The 22,514-nt window shown below is 35.3% G+C and overlaps 3 protein-coding genes across 3 annotated transcripts in view; all 3 read right to left on the bottom strand.

Moving 5' to 3' along the window:
• LOC112663682 (olfactory receptor 5M3) overlaps positions 1-22,514 on the bottom strand; it is a 145,059-nt gene that overhangs the window by 15,380 nt on the left and 107,165 nt on the right. The gene's annotated exons all lie outside the window — the stretch shown is intronic.
• On the bottom strand, positions 212-1,150 carry LOC112663143 (olfactory receptor 5M8). The gene has a single exon (XM_025451722.3). It carries the CDS (start codon positions 1,145-1,147, stop codon positions 212-214), a length of 936 nt encoding a protein of 311 aa, XP_025307507.1. The 5' UTR covers positions 1,148-1,150.
• LOC112663684 (olfactory receptor 1030) lies at positions 13,360-14,316 on the bottom strand. Its single transcript, XM_025452758.3, has one exon. The coding sequence runs from the start codon at positions 14,314-14,316 to the stop codon at positions 13,360-13,362; it is 957 nt and encodes a 318-aa protein (XP_025308543.3).

The raw sequence follows: 22,514 nt of genomic DNA, 5'->3' as shown, positions 1-22,514 counted from the left end.
CAAAGAAAGAAAATAAATACTGAGTAAAACGAATGACAAGTACAAATGTAAACTTTTGTAATGAAAATTTTACTTCTGTTTGTATCTTTAAAAAATTATTAAAAGTTTAAAAAATGTAATGTTCCTCTTTGATGTACCATATTTCTCATTCCACTCTGTAACTGGGAAAAGATTTAGAAATATTTGGGGACCAAAACAATAGTGATAGCTTTTAAGAAAACCTTTTGTTTCCTAACAACTCTTTGGTTAATGCTTCTTTCACATCTTTATTCCTAAGGCTATAAATCATGGGGTTCAGCATGGGGATTACCGTTGTATAAAATACAGCTACCATTTTTCCCTGTTCCACAGATTCCTTTGAGGGGCGTCTGAGATACATGAAGAAAAGAGTTGCATAGAATATGGTGACAGCTGTCAGATGGGAGCCACAGGTAGAGAAAGCTTTATGCCTGCCTTCTGTTGAACGAATCTTCAGGATAGCAGGAACAATATAAAGGTAGGAAATCAGGATGATGAGCAGAGAAAAGGAAAGGTTACATCCTGCCACAACAAACATTGACAGCTCTTTGTTGTAAGTGTCAGAACAAGCCAGCTTAATCAGTGGTGGGTCAGCACAGTAGAAGTGGTTAATTTCATTGGGGCCACAGAAGACTAGGTTGTAGGTCCACATGGTCTCCATGAGGCCAGTGAGTGCTCCGTACACATAAGGCCCCGTGATGAGGGATGTGCACACACTCTTGGACATCTTGCTGCCATAAAGCAGAGGGTTGCAGATGGCCATGTACCGATCAAAAGCCATCACAGCCAGGATGTAGATCTCCACGTGCACCAAGGTGATAAAGAAGTAACACTGCACCAGACAAGCAGGGTAGGAAATGGTTTTCTTCTCTGATAAGAAAACCTCCAGCATCTTGGGAGTCACGTTGGAAGAGAAGCACAGATCCACAAAGGATAAGTGGCTCAGGAAAAAGTACATGGGCTTGTGGAGCTGAGCATTGACCTGGATGAGTACAATCATGCCAAGATTCCCTGCGAGGGTGACCAAGTAAATGGCCAGAAACAGCAGGAAGAGGACGATCTGCAACTCCAGGCGACTGGTCAGTCCGAGGAGAATGAACTCAGTCACTGAGGTGAAGTTTCTTCTCATAATTTCCTTCAATGGGAAATGAGAGCAATGGATTCGTATAGAAATTTTTTTAAGGGAAAAAAAACTATCATATTTTCTTAGAACATCATTTAGGGGCAGCCGGATGGCTCAGAGGTTTAGTGCCACCTTCAGTCTAGGGTGTGATCCTAGAGTCCTGGGATCAAGTCCCACGGCAAGCTCCCTGCATAGAGCCTGCTTCTCCCTCTGCCTGTGTCTCTGCCTCTGTGTGTGTCTCATGAATAAATAAATAAAATCATTAAAAAATAATAAGGTATCTTAAAAAAAGAACATCATTTAGGTTTTTTTCTCTACACTTTCTTCTTTCCTTTTCTATGACTTTTGCCCCAGGAGTCACTAGAAATAATGGTTTAATTGAAACAGTGTCCAGCTAAACGTTATCAAACACAAACCTCTGAGTTCCAGTCTCTAATGTGCTTTAAGTCTTTTTCTTTGCTAATTACCCCTTTTATTTTTCTTTATCTATTTATCTTTTTGGGTTTTGTCAGGACATTTCTTTCCCATCTGCATTTCTACTTTGTCTATTTTCAATATTTTACTTAACCTCACATCAGTTTTTTTCATCTCATATTTTGCCAGTCAATGCCAACAAACAGATATTCACCACTGAAAATGAATTTACCAGATAATTTAATTAGAAGTTGAGAATCTTGTACCAGAAGTTCTTTTTCTGATAACAATGATTTCTTCCAGACTATGCCACATAAACTCCTTAGGTTCTTTGTTAAAGGGAACCCACTGATAAATTAAAAGATACATCTTAATTCATTCTTTGTGAGATATAAGAAATTAGTATTTCCTAGATTAGAATGACTAGATGCTATTTGGGAGAAAAATGGAAGAAAAGAAATCTTTGAAAAATTGAGTGATTAGAAATATTTTACCATGTATGGAGGTGATATAATGCACAGGAAAGCTTTCAAAAAGTCTTTTAACACATTTCCAGTCAATTCGATACATTTAGAGAAGCTAATTTTTCAGTCCATCAGACCTGAGTTAGGTGATAGAAATGACTTGGCCAAGAATGTTTGTCTACACTTAAGAAAACAAATAAAAGAGCAAAGTGATAGCTCAGAGCCATAGACGGATTTGACAGAGCCTGGGCTAGAAGCGGTACTTCCCCTATATCCATGTTGATGCTTGTTTCTCGGAGCCAGAAAGAAAGAAAAAGCAAAACTAAAGTAAACAAAACAACACAACCACAAAACTTCCCTTCTCTTTGTTTATTCTCAAATTAGATTTTCTACAATCAAAGAGTAGGTTCTAGGCAAGAGAATGTGATGAAAGAGAAATGTGCAATTTTTACCCATCCCTTTATAACATAGACTTGCCCTTCCCTTTCTTCTTTCTGCCTCTACTGGCAGTTCAAATGGACATAGTGCAGAGCTATCCAGGAACATGTGGATACAATGGCAGAAAAATGAGTGAATAAGTCATAACTACTAAAATCATGGCAGTGCTCAACGGACATACCAGCTCAGAATTTTATGTGAATGAGAATTGAACTTCTAATTTAATCATTATCTTGTGTTGCTCTTGAAGGAATTGAAATCATTATCTAACTAATACAAACCTCTAGAATCAATGTCCAAGATTACTGTAAGTCTCTGTAGAGCTTGCTCTGGTCTTCAGATTTGTATTCACAACTGCTTCTTTCTTATAGGTATTTAAGAACCAGGCAATCTAGAATCTGCACTCCTGGTGGACCAAGCTTAGTTAAATCTGTGACAATCACAAACCCTTTAGGAGTTGTAAACATCATTCATTACTAGTTGGATCCAAATTCATTCAAAAAATTCCCCCCTCCATCATTAAAAATAACTAATATTAAGCTATAATCAGAAAAGAAATATTGATCCCCAGGAAAAGGTAGATGTAATCTTGAATTTTATTTTCCACTCAAAAACAAGATTCCTCTTGAAAAAAAAAGAAAGTTTTATCTACATAAGATAAAACTATATAAAGAGATAATTATTAGCTAGAATTTAATTAATTCCTGAGAGGTTATGCCCAAGACCAAGTTATGACTTTAAAATTGTGATGACAGTGTTTAAATAATCACAAGCCTCTTGAGACCTTTTAAAATTGCCATAAACCTCCTATCTATCCATTCCATGTTCACACACACACACACACACACACACACACACTGCAGCTCTATCAAATGCAGATGAAAGATATTTAATACAAAAATATTTTAAAATAAAATGTAAGCATTAGTCATATTTACTCTTTAAGTTCTCCCCCTGCTCCCTAACCACGAAGGATTTTTCCAGGGGCTATTTTACAGCATTCAATCCCCAGCTTCACAGCACATGTCTGGTTTCTCTCATTTCTTCCCCATTCAAATTCCTCAGCTCTATCTCTTCTCTCCTGGAAAGACCTCAAGGACTCCATATTATCCTGAACAATGAAAATGCAAAATGATTATTTGGGAGTATCTGGGTGGTGCAGCCAGTTGAGTATCAGACTCTTGATTTCAACTAGGGTCATGATGTCAGGGTCGTAAGATCAAGCCCCACATTGGGCTCCATGCTCAGCACGAAATCTGCTTGAGATTCTCTCTCTGCCCCTCTGCCCTGCACTTTTTCTCTATTAAATAAATAAATCCAAAAAATGAAGAATAAAAGTGCTTATATAAATAAAGTCTATCTTTTTCTCATTTTCTACCAGAGAACACTGAAACATCATGTTGCATCCTGTATGTGTTCATGCCCTTTTCTTCCCTCCTGCTTTCCTAAAAATGATCCACTAAGGTATCTTTATGCTTTGCAAAATTTTAAAAATTATTTTGTGCTTAAATGTTCCCATTAGCCTTAATACTGATGTTCATCACACAGGTTTTACAACTGGGCAGATTTCATCTGAAAAACTTATGACAGACATCTTCATCTTTATGAGCCTGGGTTTTCTCATGTTTAAAATGTTCCTGCAGAATTGTTCTCTGAGGATTTTACAACTTAAAATGTATATAAATATCTTGCCGTGTGTGAAGCATATAAAACTATCACAAGAAAATTTTAGTGTCTACCTACCTTTTATTTAATATTTAGAAAAAAATCCCCAATTAGGCGTGTTGGTATTTGTCATATGACCAGCTGCTCTAGTTTTTGTCCAGGTAGCCATTTACCCATTTCTCACCATGCACTTATTCCTACTAAATAAGATATTGATAGGATTCTGAGTATAAATAGCAACATTTTGGCTCATTCCTAACACCCAAAATAAAGAGCCCTACCTATAAAGAAGTCAGAAAACTAGTACGCCTTCAAAAATAAGTGAGGGAGATTGTTGCTTGTGTTTATAAGGATGACTATTTTTCCCTATAATATTAAAAAAAAAACAAAAAAAAAACAAAAACAAAATAAGATGAAGCAATCAATTCTGCCAATTAAAAGTTTCCTGAAGACAACTCAAAGATTAGTGACATGGGAGCTAGGAATGGTGTAAGCTTCTCTTCTCTGTCTTATTTCTCTCGGTAATGGCCTTCGTCACTGCTTACCATGCATTGTTGGGCCCATTCTCGTCACTGCCTTCAAGCCTCAGTAGAACAAGCTGCATTCTAAAGAAAGCCAGTTACTCATTAATTTACCTTTCCACCAATGCAGTACAAGCATATGCTACCATATGGTATTATGGCATCGATTATACATTCATTTGATAAAAAGGGGTTTTTTAGCCCCTTTTTTGGGTTGTTTTATATTGTGGAGGTTTTTTTTTTTTCTTTTTTAGAAAAGCCCAAAGGTAATGAATGTAATTGGAGACTCCTACATTATGCACATGATTGATAGCGCTTCCCATTCCTTACTTTTCTAGGCCACAATGTCCTCTGTATAGCTCTTGAACTTCTTAGTGGTTAAATATTTTTCATATATTTGATTAATAAAGTAACTGTCATTAAATTTGACATGCTGAACTTTTTTCATGTAAGATTTCATCAAAAACTCATTTAAAAAAATGTCGGGTTAATATTATTAGACCCATTTTACAGTTGAAGGAAGTGAACCTTAGAAAAGATAATTACTTTTCTCAAAATCAAAGCTACTAAGTGACCTGGGTGAGATGAGAAATCAGATTTGACTATAATTCTCCTGCCTTTCTAACATTAATGGCTTCCCTCACAGTTCATCTTGTTTCATGAGGTGGATGAAACATCATCTCACTTCACAAAGTGATTAAACATCTACAACAATGCATCAAAAATGTCCATACTTTCTAGGTTCTTGGAGGCAATTTCTAATAAATCTATTACATTTGGCTAGAGAGAGAACCAGGTAAAGTGGGTTTAGTTCCACAAAGTTTACACAGGTTAGTCCTTTAGTGCTAAGCAAGTTATCCTCTTTTGACTTCATCTTTAAAATGCATGACTGTCAGGGTCCTAGTATTAAGTCCCACTTCTGCCTCTGCATTCAATGGGGGGTCTGCTTGTCCCTCTCCCTCTGCCTTCCCCCATTTCATTCTCTCTCTCTCTCAAATAAATAAAATCTTTAAAAAAATAAAATGCATGAGTGTCTACTACAGTATATCTTATATCTTAGGTCACTTCTAATTCAAATACTTCGCCCTTTTAATATCTTAATATTAGGGACACCTGAGTGGCTCAGTGGTTGAGCATCTGCCTTTGGCTCAGGTCATGGTCCCAGGGTCCTGGGATCAAGTTCTTCATTGGATTTCCCCAGGGAGCCTGCTTCTCCCTCTGCCTATGTCTCTGCCTGTTTCTCTGTGTCTCTCATGAATGAATAGGTAAGTCTTTTTTTTAAATATTAATAAAATTGAGAAAATAAAATATGAATAGCTTGCCTTATTGGAAGTTTAAGATAAACAACTTTTTTTTTCTGAGAGCTTTGTGGAACTCAGCTTTTGTTCAGCAATGTGGGGGACAAACGGAGAATTACCCCCATGTACTTTGGGACCTTGATAACAGGAAATTGGGCAGCACAATAGTATATGTGTAAACAAATGGGGTGATAGAAAGATAGCAAGAACATAGGAACAGGTAAATTAACGATTAATGATCAAAATTTGAATATGTGTCTATGAAAGTTTATCCCAAGATGGAAGGAAAGAGCTAGAAATTTTGGTTTAGGAAGAAAACTCTCATTTGCTGGATTAATAATGATAATGTCCAGTTATGTAGTCTCTATCTACCTTGGTTAAAACAAGATTGTTACTCTTCACAGAATTCTTGTCTCTCAGCCACATGCTGAATCATGACTGGAAGTTCATATCACTACTCAGGTTAAGAAGTGTTCATGGTTCCTCATCTATACCAAATTAAATCTAAGGATCTTAGCAAAGCATTCTTCTCTCCTCATCTGATTCAGTTTAGTATTTAGCCACATATTTTCTCACTTTCTTATCCATGATTGGTGTCCCAGGTGCAACCAAGTTATTCTCCAGTTGTTTCCTTCATCAGGAAATGCCTTTTCCCCATCCTCTGCCCTTTGAAGTTCTACTCAGCTTTCAAAACTCAGCGCAGTGCTTACTTCCTCTGGGAAACCTACTTTGAAAGCCTTAAGCAAAATTAATACTTTTCTTTCTCTGTCCCCAGAAAACAATTTAAACAAATACTTCAACTCTTTCTCTTATCCAAGCAAGTCTTATGGTAAAATAGTGATGGAAGTTTCTCCATAAATATTACTCTTCATAAGCAGTGGGTATATATTTAATCATTTTTAAAACCTACTGTGCTTTGTCCTCAATAGGCTTTTTATAATCTTATTTTGAGCTGTGTTAAATTAACATATGACCACAAATATACAAAGATACTTCTATCAGTAGAAATGTAAAGCAAGAGGTAACTTGTCCTCAGCATAGTCTTGCCTGCATGAAAAGGCTACCAATGTCATTAAATGGAGCAAGTCTTCTAGGGAAAAGTAATCCAATTTATTATAATAGATCTTCCAACCCAATATCATTAGAATAAGTAATGATTTTAAGTGCTTTACAGTCCCAGGGATCCTGGATGGCTCAGTCAGTTGAGTATCCAACTCTTGATTTCAGCTCAGTCATGATCTCAGGGTCCTGGGATTGAGTCCCAAGGTGGGCTCCATGCTCAGTATGAAGTCTGGTTGAGAATTCTCTCTCCCCCTCTGTCCCTCCATGCTTGCATCCTCTCTCTATGTATAAAATAATGAATAAATTTTTTTTAATTGTATTACAATCCCCAAATCAATGGCTACTTCCACATGCATTCTGATTTCCTAAGTTCATTCATTAGAGAATCACATCATTTCTTAAGTGCTCCTTAAAACTCAAGAAAATTAATTCAACACTGAAATCACAATTGGACACCTACTTGCAGGATATGAGACAGATAGGATTTATAAAAGAGAGGAATCAGGTTTCTAAGCCAAAGATTTACAATATGTCACTTACCTAGCTATTATTCTTCACTCTTGGTTAGATATTATTTGGAAATTTATTCTACAATATTTTTATTCTGTTGTTTAATATCTGGCACCTGGGTAACTCAATCAGTTAAACATCTAACTCTTGATTTTGGCTCAGGCCATGAACTCAGGGTCATAAGATTGAGCCCTATGTTGGGGTCTGTGCTGAGCATGGAGTCTACTTAAGATTCTCTCTCTCCCTCTCCCTCCCCCCCTTCCCTTGCTCATGCTCTCTCTCTCAAAAATAAATAAATAAATAAATAAATAAATAAATAAATAAATAAACACAGAAAGAAAGAAATTGCCATCCCTCAAAAAAGGCAAACAAAAAACATTTTATATTACATAATAAAAGCACAATTAATATAAGCCTTTCAAATTATTCATATAGTGATTCTTCATGCTGTGAATAAAAAAGTGGTTTATGTAGTAATTCAACTTTAGATTTCCTTATCTTTTCAAATATTACATTCTTTTTCTTTCTCTTTATTTGGTGGTTCGAGAGAAGAGTCAATATATGAGAGACTTTTAAGTTTGCTACTGATTTTTTTCTTTTTTTTAAAGATTTTATTTATTTATTCATGAGAAACACAGAGAGAGAGAGAGAGAGAGAAAATGAGAGAGAGAGAGAATGGCAGAGACACAGGCAGAGGGAGAAGCAGGCTCCATGCAAGGAGCCTGATGTGAGACTCGATCTCGGGACTCCAGTATTACTCCCTGGGCGGAAGCCAGGTGCGAAACCGCTGAGCCACCCAAGGATTCCACTACTGATATTTTCAAGGAGGTACCATTGCCCAGCTATATTTGTAAGATAGGATTCAAAAGCAGAGAGGTTTATATGGTTTACAGTGACTAGAAAGATTGAAAGTTTGTAAAAGTGAAAACTTGAGACTCTCTCATATACTGCTAAGCATGTTCTGGAGTTCCCATTTGGTCTATGGTAAACTATAATTTTTACCATTATAGTGAAGTGGCAAGATGTGATGATAATATTCCATATTGCCAGTACTTGAGGAAACAACTGTGATGTTACACAAATCTATATGAAACTGATAATACAGGCAATGGAAGCCATTTAAGTATAGAACACTTTGAACCTGGTATTGTGACCACATGGAAAGCAAATGGTTATATGGAAGTGATTGTCACAGACAGCATCAGAGACAAAACATTGAGTTAACAGGAAAATGATCATGCTACACTGGAAATAAATTGATCAAGGAAATGAGCTTTTCAAATAAAAAGTTAGCCAGAATGTGTAGGATTGACAGATCAGTGAAGAAATAGTATGAGGATGTGATCCACAGAGTTAGGCTCAAGATTTCCACTAGAAAGAGAATATAAGTTACTAGAGGTGAGAAAAAGAAGAAAAGCTGCCACACTGGACAACTGGTCAACTCCAGGAAGCTAAATTCCTTCTCTCTGGTCTGATTTATCCTAAACATCACCAGATGAATTCTTCTGTTGAAGAAAATAAAAACAGACCAATTTTCATGAGTAAATCATACAAAATTAAGATTCCGTCAGTATGTGTCATATGTTTCCTGATTCTCATCATATTATACAACTATTATAATTTCCAGTTTGTAAGAATTCTCTAATATCTATAATCTATCAATCTATCATCTATCTATCATCTATCTATCTTCTCTATCACCTTTCTGGCTTTTAAGGGAGCACAGACCATTTACCAAGTTAAGCAACAGAGAAATAATTGCTTTCAAATTTTATATCTGACCTATGGCATTTACAAGATGGGAAGCACAGGCATTAATTAATTAACCAAAACTATAAGGGCATTATATCTAAATAATTATAAATATAGCAACAGTAAAATACAGAAACCTATGACAGGAAATCAAATCTCAAATAGGTGAAGTAACTTTCTAGTTAATAATAAAAACCAGTTCACTTTTATTGAGTGAATACTATGTATCAGGAATTATGCTAAGTACTTTATGGGTACTTTTTAAATGTTTCTATTTGAGTATGGTTGACACACAGTGTCACCTTAGTTTCAGGTGTATAATGTATTCATTAAACCATTTTTCTACCCAGCTTCCCTATGAGAAAGTACTATATATACTTATCTTACAGAGGCAAAAACTGAGGCAGAGTGAGGTTAAGTAACTTTCTCAATAAATCTGATCCCAGAGTTTATGTTCATAAATATTAATTTTGCTGATAAATGATGGAGTCAGGATCTAACTACAAAGCTCATCTTATTGAACAAATTCAATTTGTTTATACATTATAAAATAAGATGTTTTCTCACAGTAGATTGTATTATTTGGTGTGCAGTCAGCTGTCAAATACCTGATCAACAATATTTTTGGAATAGATAAAATGATAGTTCTACTCATTCTGTGGCTTCTCTCTTCATAGTATAGTGAAAAAAGTATATCATAGTATGTAAAAATAAAATCTTTAAAAAGGGCAGAGCAGGAGAGTAGCTCCTGGGTGCCCTGACAGTAGATCTTGTGACTCTTGATCTCAGGTTTGTAAGTTCAAGACCCATGTTGGGTGTAGAGGTTACTTAAAAATAAAAATGTTTTGAATGTATATCATAGTAGGAAAAAGAAACAATAAATATTGAAGCCAGACACATTTGGACATCTTCTCATGGCTAAGTAATTATAGGTAAGCAATCAATCTGTGAGTTTTTTCTCATCTTCAAAATGGGGAATGACAATTCTGTAATCATAATATTGGTGGGCAGATTAAGTGAAACAATATATATTAAAACAGTGCTTGAACTTTGGTGACTGTTGTTATTTCCTTCCCTCCCTGTCATTATCTGTGTGTATGAGTGTGAGAATCTAAACATTTTTCAGATGTCTAGTGCTCCAAGGAAATATATGATACATGAATGTTAGCCTTACAGACAGGCTTATCATTCCCCAGAATATTTGTTTATTTTTTTAAGTACACATGATCAGATTTCCTCAAAAAAATGACCAATTAGATTCATGATCTTTTAGATAGGTGGGAAGAAAAGCATAAAAATTCTTACAGTTATTAAATGTTGCTTAAGGATGTGTGATAAATATTCTCTATTTTCTCATAGATTCTTCCAACATCACATTTATTAATTTGTTCAATAAACAGGACCTTCAAAATTAACTTTAAAAGAAGAGCAAGAATTGAGGAGTCTGTTCTTAAAATTCCTCATGGAAGGTTTTTGCATTAATAAATAAATACTATGATTTTTACGTAAGTATCCAGGGTCTACTGAGATAAATCATTAGTACAAAAAGCATGAGTACATACTTACTCTAAGTCCAGCACAGTGCAATATGAACTAAAAAATAGACTGTGTGATGATATAATTTCAGGCAGCCAACTAATTCATGAAAGCACTTGGTGAAATCCCTCTTTTATCTTAAACTTTTGCAATGTGACCATACCTATGGCTTCATATTGCTAATACTAGTCATAAATGTCAATGACATTATGGGTCACTGGTACTTCTGAGCAAAATTTTTTTTTAATTTTTATTTATTTATAATAGTCACACAGAGAGAGAGAGAGGCAGAGACACAGGCAGAGGGAGAAGCAGGCTCCATGCACTGGGAGCCCGATGTGGGATTCGATCCCGGGTCTCCAGGATCGCCCCTGGGCCAAAGGCAGGTGCTAAACCGCTGTGCCACCCAGGGATCCCTCTGAGCAATATTTTTAGCATATTACTTAAATACTTCCAGATGACCAGATGACCTCATTCATTGGTTCATTCAAAGACATTCTCTTACATAGAGGCAAAACTTCAAGCACTTCATTTACGTTTGAAATGGAGGTTCATTTAATTTTCTTTCTATGCTGTCATCATCACTGAAGCTTCATTTAGTGCCAAGCTAGTCTGTAAAGATAGAGACACAGACACTGAAATCAGAAAATCGAAGAAACAAGGGAGCTGGTTTTATAAAATTGATTGTGTGTGTGTGCATAGACAGTAATAGACTCCTAGATATTTGTTTAAGTAGAATCCAACACGCTATTTGTTGAATGTTAAAATTTACAAAACTAGTGATTTGTCTAGTTGTGTGTTTTAGCAGTATTCACAGACAATCTGACTTTCAAAATAAGGATAAAGAACAGCATCTAGTAATAGAAAGGTTGAAGCCATTATTGGGGATAATAGAGAATTAATAAATATAAAAATGTTACCTTGTAGAAAATATTGAACAGAAGCAAGCTCTCAAGTAGGAAAGAAGCTTTGAAATACAAGTGAGAGAAGCATGTCCATGGGAGGAGTGACTAATTACAGTTCTGTGGCTTTTCTGATTTCTTGGGAAGTAACACGTACATATGTGATCACGAATCAGTTCTAATGGTTATTTCATTCAGATGCTGCTTGGTCTGACATCACATTGTACAAGTAGCTATGAGTATTCTGGAGCGTGCACACAAAGGATGAACAAGTTCTTGTCTCATACAATCACATAAGACCAACTTCAACTTATTCAGAATGCATTCTTTCCTCTGCTGCATGAGCACTTCTGTTTTCTTATATTACCAACACTTAACAAATTATATTGATTTTTCTCTTTACAGTTTCATGAACTCTACAAAACTATACAATCCTAGAACTCCTTGAGGAATCCTTGGTACTTGAGCAGTACTTAGCTTATTATAGATGCTCGGTAAACATTCAACTCTGCCTATGCTTTATATCTGCAATATCACCTGAAATGTTAACGCCTTTAAAAACCAACTTGTCTTTTGCATTCTTTAGCAGTAAAATATTTACAAACAAGTCAGTGTGTTTATTCTGAAATTAGATATATAGTAATTAATTGTGGCAAGGGAGAGTTTTTGCAGATAAAATTTGAATTATGGTACAAATAGAAAATATCTGTCCCATCCTGAAAAATAGATTAACAGGCAATGATGAAAGGAAGACATGAAAACCACAGAGCCCAGGAGGCTGGCATGTCTTTGATAAACTCTACAGAGTCACAACTTCTTTTGAGGCAAGACATATGATCTTTGAGAGACATTTGTTGCCTGCTTTAGGAGTTAATATCTAAAAACTAACTACAAGTTTTTATGTACTGTTATGGCAGAAGGAGGAAAGTGTCTTATTGAAAGTGTTTCTCACAAGTGGGGAGGAATAAATGGGCATCAGGCATGGGCATGGAGCAGGTCATCATGGCTTCCTTCTCCCAGAGCTGACAGCAAGTCTCGATCAGCAGTTTTGGTCATATTATTCTATACCACAGGACTGAAGCCCCTGCATAACAAATGCTATGCTACAGAATTACAAACTATTAAAAGTTAGCTCATGACAATCAATGTGTATATTGACAAATTTGTGTGTGTGAGTACATATATAGCTATACATTGGTTCATAGATATAGAGAAATTTTCCAAAAGTGTAAGAAACTGTTAATAATGATAACTTTGAAAGGAGACAATGGAAGATCAGAATGGGAGAAAGAAAAAGGGGAAAATCTTTTACTTTATACTCTTCTATAGAGACTGGATGTTTTACTATAAGCATGTATAATTTCAGTAGTATGAAAATAACACATGATGTTATAAGTGTAAAAGTGGGTAAAAGAAGAGAAATTATCCACCATATCTACATATCTAACCTCCAACCCCTTACACACTCAATGCACAATCACACATCACCTATAGAAATATATATCTCTTGTACCTATGTCTTGAATGTTTTGTCCTTAGATTATAGCTTTTCATTATAAATTTAAAATTGACTTTATTGTAAATGTAGTTAAAATTGGATCCAGTTCTTGTAAATATATCTTTTATTTAATTTATAAAGAAAGATAGATTGTAATTTTATTTCAAAAGTACATTTCTTTTGATCAATTTCCAAAAAGCTTGTTTCACATTCTTGTTCCTCAGACTATAAATGATAGGATTCAACATAGGGCTTACAAAAGTGTAGAAAACAGCAATAATTTTAGACTGCTCCACTGACTTGTCCGTGGGAGGTCTCACATACATACAGAACAGAGTCCCATAAAACACAGTCACTGCCACCAGATGGGATCCACAGGTGGAAAAGGCTTTGTGCCTCCCTTCAGCAGAATGCATCTTCAGGATGGCAATGAGAATAAAGATGTAGGAGATGAGGATTATGAGGAGGGAGTTGGAGAGGTTAAATCCTGCTACCACAAACATGGATGTCTCCTTAATGAAAGTGTCAGAGCAGGAGAGCTGGATGAGGGGAGGGTCAGCGCAATAGAAGTGATTAATAATATTGGAGCCACAGAAGGTCAAGCGGTAGGTCCACATGGTTTCCATCAGGCCACTAAGGAACCCATAGACATATGGACCAACAATCAGGCAAATACAGACTCCTCTGGACATCTTGCTGCTGTAAAGCAAAGGGTTACAGATGGCCATGTACCTATCATAAGCCATTACAGCCAGCATGTAATATTCTGTAATCACCATGGCAATAAAAAAATAACACTGGACTAAACAAGCAGCATAGGAAATGGTTTTCTTCTCTGATAAGAAATTCACCAACATCTTGGGAGTCACATTAGTGGAATAGCACAAGTCCAAGCAGGACAAACTGGCAAGAAAGAAGTACATAGGAGTGTGGAGGCGTGAGTCTATCTTAATCAAGACCAACATCCCAAGGTTCCCACACACAGTGATCAAGTAGATCAGCAGGAACAGCACAAAAAGGATGGGCTGAAGCTCTGGACGATCTGTTAATCCCAAGAGAACAAATTCAGTCACCAGGGTGGAATTTCCTCTGACCATTTTCTTAGCTGTCAGCATTGTTCACTTAGATGAATTGAAATAAAGTAAGAAGTGAGAAGTCCATCATATATTTCTTCTCTTTTCTCTCATTTACCTTTCTCACCCTTTCAATTATTCCTCACACATAGCTGTGATCAGTGTCTGTGATTGCAGAAGCTGAGATTTTTAAGAAGATTGGGGCCCCGATTAGTTAGGTGTATGATGTGTAGATGATTCCCAAAAGAACAGCTCCTGTGACACCAGCTTGTTTTTGAATGGGAGATTATGACCCAAAGTTTGTCTAAAAATGGATTGAACCACACCACCTGTCACTTAGAGTTCACTATAAAATCATGGGCTTCATCATTGAGCCCAAGAATGGTGCCAGACAAAATGGTGACATGAGTTTGAAAACACTTCTGCAGGCAACAGTGTATGCATATTTAGAAGTTCAACTTTTAAGACTTGCACTCAGGGATCCCGGGGTGGCTCAGCGGTTTAGCGCCTGCCTTGGGCTCAGGGAGTGATCCTGGAGACCCAGGATGGGCTCCACGCATGGAGCCTGCTTCTCCCTCTGCCTGTGTCTCTGCCTCTTTCTGTGTGTGTGTGTCTCTCATGAATAAATAAATAAAATCTAAAAAAAAAAAAAAAAAGACTTGCACTCCTTACTGGCTGTCTTTAGAAGGCCCCAAATTTTCGGGGTTTGAAGGAAATTTTCAGGAGTCTGTTTCACTGTTATATCATTAAAACATAGGGAACTGTGGTATTGCTATGCAAATAGACCAAAAATAACCATCCCAAATTTGAAAATAACAAGTCCTGTGTAAATTACTGATGAAGGAATTTTCATTCAGAAGCATTTGTATGAATAAAGAAGAGGAGACACAAGTTGGGGAAAAGAGAAGTGGCCAAAGCTTAGATTACAGTTTTGTTTGTTTATCCATTTTTTTATTTATTTCAGAAAGCATTTAAAGGGTTTATAGCATATTTGGCTGTAAGTTTGTGCTACTGATGAACACAAATTTGACTTTAAACTTTCTAGCAGTGTTATGTAAATAGCTCAACCTTCTTCACCACAGAATTGCAAAGTCCGGAAATTATAAAACAAAAACTAATTAAGAGACAATTATTCTTAGCACAGAGTTCAGATGATACTAATTATGATGATAAAAGGATTATACTTTTAGATAAAATTATCAATTCATTATAATATCAATTATAACAAAAGAATAAAATGAGAAATTATTTTTCCAGGAGTCTGGAGAATATATTCTATCATGGATTCTCAATGTCGTCTTGTGTTATTTTATAAGTGATAGACTAAGATAAGGGATCAAAGCTCAAATGACGGTGGGAGCCATTTGGATAATAAGAATGAATGATGTGGGCTGGGTGTAAGGGTGAACAGAAGTGAACCGAAAAACCAGCAGCCACTCAGGCCAGTGGAGTTTTTACTATACAGTAACACGGTCCCCATGTTCCAAGATGTTAAGAGCTTCCAAATTTAAACAGGTATCAGAATTCATTATTTAATGTGAAACCTACCATACAAAATGTTGGAAAATAATTCCACTTATAAACCTCTCTTTAACCAGAGCATAACAAAAGAAGTCTGTAGGCCTGATGCACTGAGATGAAAATAATAATTTCATTTAATGCCAATGTCATCTACTATATTTCTAGTATCTAAGCTGTTCCTGGAGATTGAAGCAAGTACCCTCAAAAGTTAGCTAATTTGGGCAGCCCCGGTGGTGCAGCGGTTTAACGCCGCCTGCAGCCTGGGGTGTGATCCTGGAGACCCAGGATTGAGTCCCGTGTGGGACTTCCTGCGTGGAGCCTGCTTCTCCCTCTGCCTGTGTCTCTGCCTCTCTGTGTCTCTATGAATAAATAAATTTTAAAAATCTTTAAAAAAAGCTAATTTGACTCAGTAATGCTTCCAGGATGTTGTATAATTTAGTCTTTATAGTAAGAGAACCTTTACGCACAAACAGCATTGAACAGTACATGTGTACAAGCCACTTTCCTAGGGAATTAAGGTAGCTGGTAACAGTACTTGTCTTGAGAGCACTGACTGGTATCTTCATGGTCAAGGAGGCATGTGAAGAAAAATTGAGGTTATAATTGATAAATTCAACAAGTATTTGAACAAAGTAACAATTGTGTTCTGAAATCTGGATTATCATCAAAGAATAACTTTTAACTTGTAGGATAACTAAGAATTTTCTAGAACGACAAGAGTAGAGATGGCTTTCAGATACTGTGAATAGTACATTCAGAGACGGGAGGCTGTCAAGGGAAATCAAAGATATTCCACATAGATGCAAGGATAGGTCTTCTCTTGTGCCAAATAAAATATTTAAGGAGTGATAAGCAGCCAAACCAAAGTCCCTATCCCAAGCCAAGAAGTGTGGTCCCTCCTGAAAGCTGTCAGGTAGCAGCATATCTTTGAGATATTTATCTGAGAGTGTGTGTGTCTATCTGCACTACACCTAAGTTATGGTAATGGATTTGAACCAATATTCCCTGTTAATTCGAAATGAAAGTAATTTGCAGGGCTTAAATCTACAACCTCAGCCTTTGAGAAGAAAATACAGTAATTTGAGAATCGGGATTTGTATAAATAGCAAAATTGCTCTTTCCTCACAAGGTGGATGAGTCCATTTGGAAAATATTTACCTTAGTAATACATGTAATTCTTCCATTTTGATGGCATAAGAGACTCCTCTAATCTTTAAATCTGTACAACTATGCCCTAAATACTAGCACCTGCTCGGCCATCATATTACGTTTAATAACTAATAAAGGAAACAAAAGTATAAAAGAGAGATAAGAATTTAATTTGCTTTCTTCTAACTCCTTTAAATAGGTTCAGCAACCATGTTCTACAATTTAGGAAGAAAGACTACATTTTGGTTATAGTACTTCTTTCCATGCACATAGGCTCTTCAGTTTTACAAAGCAATGATGCTATTCTATTTTATTTTACCTTTAGAAGAACCCTGTAACTAATACAGAGCAAGTACAGTTAGGAAAGGGGCACCCATACTTCTTAAGCTTGCTGGCATCTGAGTTTTTAGATTAGTATTCTCAAAACTGTGTCTAGCAGAACAACTGGATATCAGGCAACAAAATAGATCTATGGTAAAATTAAGTTTGAGAGAAGCTGAGTTTTGAAAAAGAAAAGGGAAAAATGGGTTTCTGTTGTGCAGGGAGTCTCAGATGAGCACCAGAGATTGCTAGAATCTTCGTACCTCAGTAGCAAAACAAAATACAGGGAGGTAAGATCTCTTCTGCACTACTGAAAAATCACTTTCTTTCAGTAGTGCCACTGGTAGGATGCTAAAGCACTTTTGAATTTATTGACTAATGGTCTCAGAAAAACTGGAGAAAATACTGACCATGGAAGAGGAACTCTGGAAATGGGAAGGAATAGAAACAGGCAGAAAAAAATCTAAGAGTTCCTAGGGAAATAGAATGCAATGTGACTTCAGAGCTCTGCATATCAATCATAGGTGGGCACAGGTCTTTTCTACTCCCAAACATATAATCTGTATAGCTGGACCCTAAATACTCATACCTGTTTGCACATCATACCATATCAAACAAATAATAATGGTTGCTTATTGTCTACTTGAGTAAGTCATATGGTAAATTACCACAGTTGTGGATATAACATGAAATAAACTCCAACTATTTTAAATACTCATAAAATTTGCATATATTTTAACTTTTCTGGGTTGAAATTGCTACATGTTCTTTTAAAATCATGCCTCCTTAGTTGCTCTTCTTTCCTTTTTATAGTCCTATCTTGCTGTCCATGACTCTGTTTCCCAAACCAATCTAATTGAGTTTCTTGCTGAGAACATGATTCTAAATATCTTAAAAAGAGAGAGAGAGAGAGAGAGAGAGAGAGAGATGTGATCTGAAATGTGTATATGAAAAATACTCTGGCAAATTTTAAATATTTCTGGTAGATCCTTATGATAAATTGCTCCATTAGAACTAAAGTCTTTTTTCCAGTAGAAGCAAGTATCTGAATGACTTTTGAATACTCACTAGAAATTCACCTGAATATTATTTCTATTTCTATAAGCAAAAGATTGTAGAGCTTGCACTTCTGGGCTCATGTTTAATGACAGTGGGAACTGCCTTAAATAACTTCCTATTTAAATATACTGCACCTAGCATGCCCCATAGTTGGAAATATTGTTCATTTATTTGATATTTATTCAAAAAGTAGCAAAATTTATCCTCCATAACTCTTATTTTCTAACTATTATTTCAATATAGAATGACAAGTAATTCATACTGAATTATTGGAGGGATTGCTCATGCATATTTTGCTGCCCGTATGAGAAATATCACACTGAAAAATAATTAAATTTCAATGAGGTAAGAAACCAGGCACCATCCTAAACAAAGATCTCCTTATGAGATTGGCATCCAATTTCAAACTTCTGGGTAATTAGAAGTAGTATAAGTGGTGAGTTTTTAATTGTATTTTATGTCAAACAATATAATGAAAATAAAACTTAACATAAGATTTCACTGGCTCAATAATGTCAAATTGCTTTTCTCTGGATTGGAATGATCATAGATAAAAAAGATAATAGACCACCCAGATTTTTTCATGCAAATGAAGTTGATTCACAAGGATATTGATTTGCATATGTATTTATTTTTTATTACATAAAAATTCAAGAAAACAAAACATTACTTTGTAATTTAGTAGGGATTATTAAGCAAAAAAATAGGTGCCATATATGTTAAATTGGTAAACATGATAAATATATGATAAAAATGTGGAGTTCCAATAATTTCCTATTCTTCCCACTCAAAATCAGAGGGCAAAGTTCAGTTCTATAAGTTATCGCTGGTTCCGGACACCTTGCTTATTGAAATGTTCATTTGGGGAAGAGTTTGCCCTTTTTAGGGTCCAGTTAAAAAGCAAATGTTCAAGGTAGCAGGATAACATTGAACTGCTGTTATATTTACTAACTATTCCATGTGCATAAGGTCACCATTTTGACATCCTATAAAATGGATTCAGTGGGAAATTAGGAGATATCGAAGCCAAGGAAAGGACCACAACAGAAAATAGAAATAAGGATTGTAGGGTCAGTAATCCAATATACACACAACCTCAATGGGTCATAAAGACATAGATAAGTCTGCAAGAATAGCTGGGAGAATAATGATATTTTAAGGTAAGAAATGAAGAAACAGGTAAACAAGTCCTGTAGTTGGTGGAGCCATGCAACTCATGAGAATATTAATTTCCCATGAAAAGCACCTTGTCACCTCTGCCATAGTGAACTCCAGTATCTTCCCCTCTCAATTTTCCATTCCAAAGTCTCACAAATGTAAAAGGAGTGTACATTACCTGTTACAAAAAAATGAACCTAAAATATAAATCATGTTACACATGATGGCTTAGTACCAACCAATGGTTATCAGTAAAAACTCTTTTGAGTCTTCAGTTAGAAAACAATCTTTTTACCTTGATATAGTGACTTTCTGTGGATTTCAGGACTTTGACTAAATAATTGCTACAAAGCCCATTATTTATAACATTCTGATTCAGCATTTATATAGCTACATATCCTTCACTCATGATGAGCCGTGTAACTCTTAGTTAATACTAAACTTGCCTCAAAAGTTTCTCTTCTAGATAATTTAAAAGAGATTTACAAAGTTCTCTAAGAGTTTTATATTTTCTAGAATGGGTATAATAATTCCTGCTTCTATCTCTTTTCAATTATTTGGGGGTGGGCTATTCTTTCAACAGATATCATTCTTAAAAATTTTGAGATTATCAGGAGCTTCCTCTAATATGGTTATTCAATGTGTCTTAAATTGTTGAAGGGATGGAGAGAATGCTATTTATAAAGTAAAATGATAAATATAAATACATAATTCCAATGAAACTTTAATGTTTTCTGGTGACCAATCTCAATAAAAATAGATACCAGTTCATTTTTAACTAACCAAGAAATTGAGCTAACATTCAAAGCTGCTTTTGTTGTCACCTAACTCCCACTGAAGAAGATCCAAAACTGAAACAGAAAGAGAAAGTGCAACTATAGAAGTCAGATTGTCATTCCTACCTGATCCCGGGAAAGACTCTTTCAGAGACACTAGTGGTCCAAGTGATGAGTTTCTGGGAATGATTTATACCCAAATTGTAATTTAAAGCTCTTATTCCTAAAATATTTTTAACATACCCTGAAGACATGATTACAATATAATAAAAGAGAAAACTCTAGGGAAGTAATTTATGTAAACTCCCACTAACTAGAGTCTTGGGATTTCCACAATGTGATTGCATCAGTTTGTAATCATTTTCTGAAGATTATTTATTATTTATTTATTTATTTATTTATCAAAGAGAAAAGCATTCAGTGGAGGAGGGGCAAAGAGAGAGGCAGAGAGAGAATCTTGAGCAGATTCCCCACTGAATGCACAGCTCATCATGGAGCTCGATCTCATAACCCTGAGATCATGACCTGAGCCAAAATCAAGAATTGGGCACTTAACCAACCCAGGTGCCCCCAATTTGTTATCACTTTGAGCTGATTGCTTTGAGTGATCGGAAGTTTATTCTCATGGAATTTTTTCATTATGTATCATCATTTTTTCTAGTCAGATAAATAAGACAGTTAATAAAGATATAAAATAATGACATAATTCATGGGATTTATGTTTTTGTGATTTTCCCTTGTCTGAACTGTGTTTTGTCCACACAGTTGCTATTGAATGAGTTTTAAAATTTTTAAATTGACAAGTTATGCACTAATTGCAATATCATGAAGTTCTTCTAAAAATCAGTATTCTGACATTGTATAGCTTGCATTCTAGCCTGGAAGCAAATGATGAGAGCTGAGTAGCAACTTCCTCCATTAAAGGGCAAGTGCTCTATGATTTACTGAAGACCTCTAAATTTATTATTATCATCCAATCTCCCAACCCAACCTCACAACCTTATTTAATTTTTTGTCCCTATAATTGAATATAGTATGAAATGCACAAAAAAAATTAGTTACAAAGTAGAATAGGAACATAGTGCAGAAAATGATTGCTTCTGCCTACAAACATCTAGCAAGGTAACTCATACGTGATGACTTTATATCCATGGTGCCTTAATCAGGTGAGGAAGAAAGAGAAAGGCATCTCTCACATAGGAATGTGGAAATTCATATTTTTTTATTGTACTTGAATCTATTCCATATGAACTTACATCAGGTTAGTGGAAGAATCTTCCTTTGCCCTTGAAATCACTCTTTCATTAAGACTGATACTTAAGACAGTCTGAAACTTAATGAAACAGCCCAGATTCTAATAACAGATGGATAGATATATATATTGCATTAAATTTTTTAAATGTAATCCTGTTCAATAATAGAAGATATACCAAATTATGGATCCATTGAACAACTGAATGATTCTCAAAGATATTTTGCTAAGTCAAAGAATATACACACGAAAGACCATATATGGTTTGATTCCATTTATATGAAAGGTAGTTAGGAAAGCACATTATGATTACCAAAAGCTGAGTATGCAGTGAAGTAACTGTCAGTGAAGGAATAAAAAGGAAATTTTAGAAGTTATGAAATGTTCTATATCTCAAATGTAGTGGCAGTTATATGGATGTATACATTTGTCAGAACACATTGAATTGTATTTAAAATGGACATATTTTATTGCATGTAAATTACACAGTAATAAAGTAATATTTTTAAAAACCTATAATATTTTATTATTATCAAATAAAAGTAAGTTAAGGATAAAAGAAGTTAAGTTAGTTGCCCAAAGGACACATATCAAACTTTAAAAGCAAGATTCAAATTCAATTGTACCCATTATCAATCATAATACACTGTCTCCGCAGGGGTTGGTTGTTTGTGAAGATAAATATGTATCCATTAATAGTATAAAAGATTAATTTTATGATCATCTCAACAGATGCAGAAAAAGCATTTTAAAAAATTTAACATCCTATCATAAAAACTCTGAACAAATTGGGTACAGAAAGAGCATACATGAATATAATAAAGGCTATATATGATAAGCCCACAGCTAATATCATATTCAATGGTGAAAATTTGAAAGCCTCCCTCTACCGTCAAAAACAAGACAAGGGTGGCCACTATCACCACTCTTCTTCGACATAAAACTGGAAGCCCAAACTAGAACAATTAGGAAGAAAAAAAGCATCCACTATCAGAAAGAAAGAA

This window comes from Canis lupus, chromosome 18 (assembly GCF_003254725.2).
Source record: "Canis lupus dingo isolate Sandy chromosome 18, ASM325472v2, whole genome shotgun sequence".
NCBI lineage: Eukaryota > Metazoa > Chordata > Mammalia > Carnivora > Canidae > Canis > Canis lupus.
This window is presented reverse-complemented; position numbering and strand designations above follow the sequence as displayed.

Bases quoted from the DNA above. Each gene is read 5' to 3' on its own strand.
- LOC112663143 (XM_025451722.3), bottom strand. From the start codon at position 1,147: ATGAGAAGAAACTTCACCTCAGTGACTGAGTTCATTCTCCTCGGACTG.
- LOC112663684 (XM_025452758.3), bottom strand. From the start codon at position 14,316: ATGCTGACAGCTAAGAAAATGGTCAGAGGAAATTCCACCCTGGTGACT.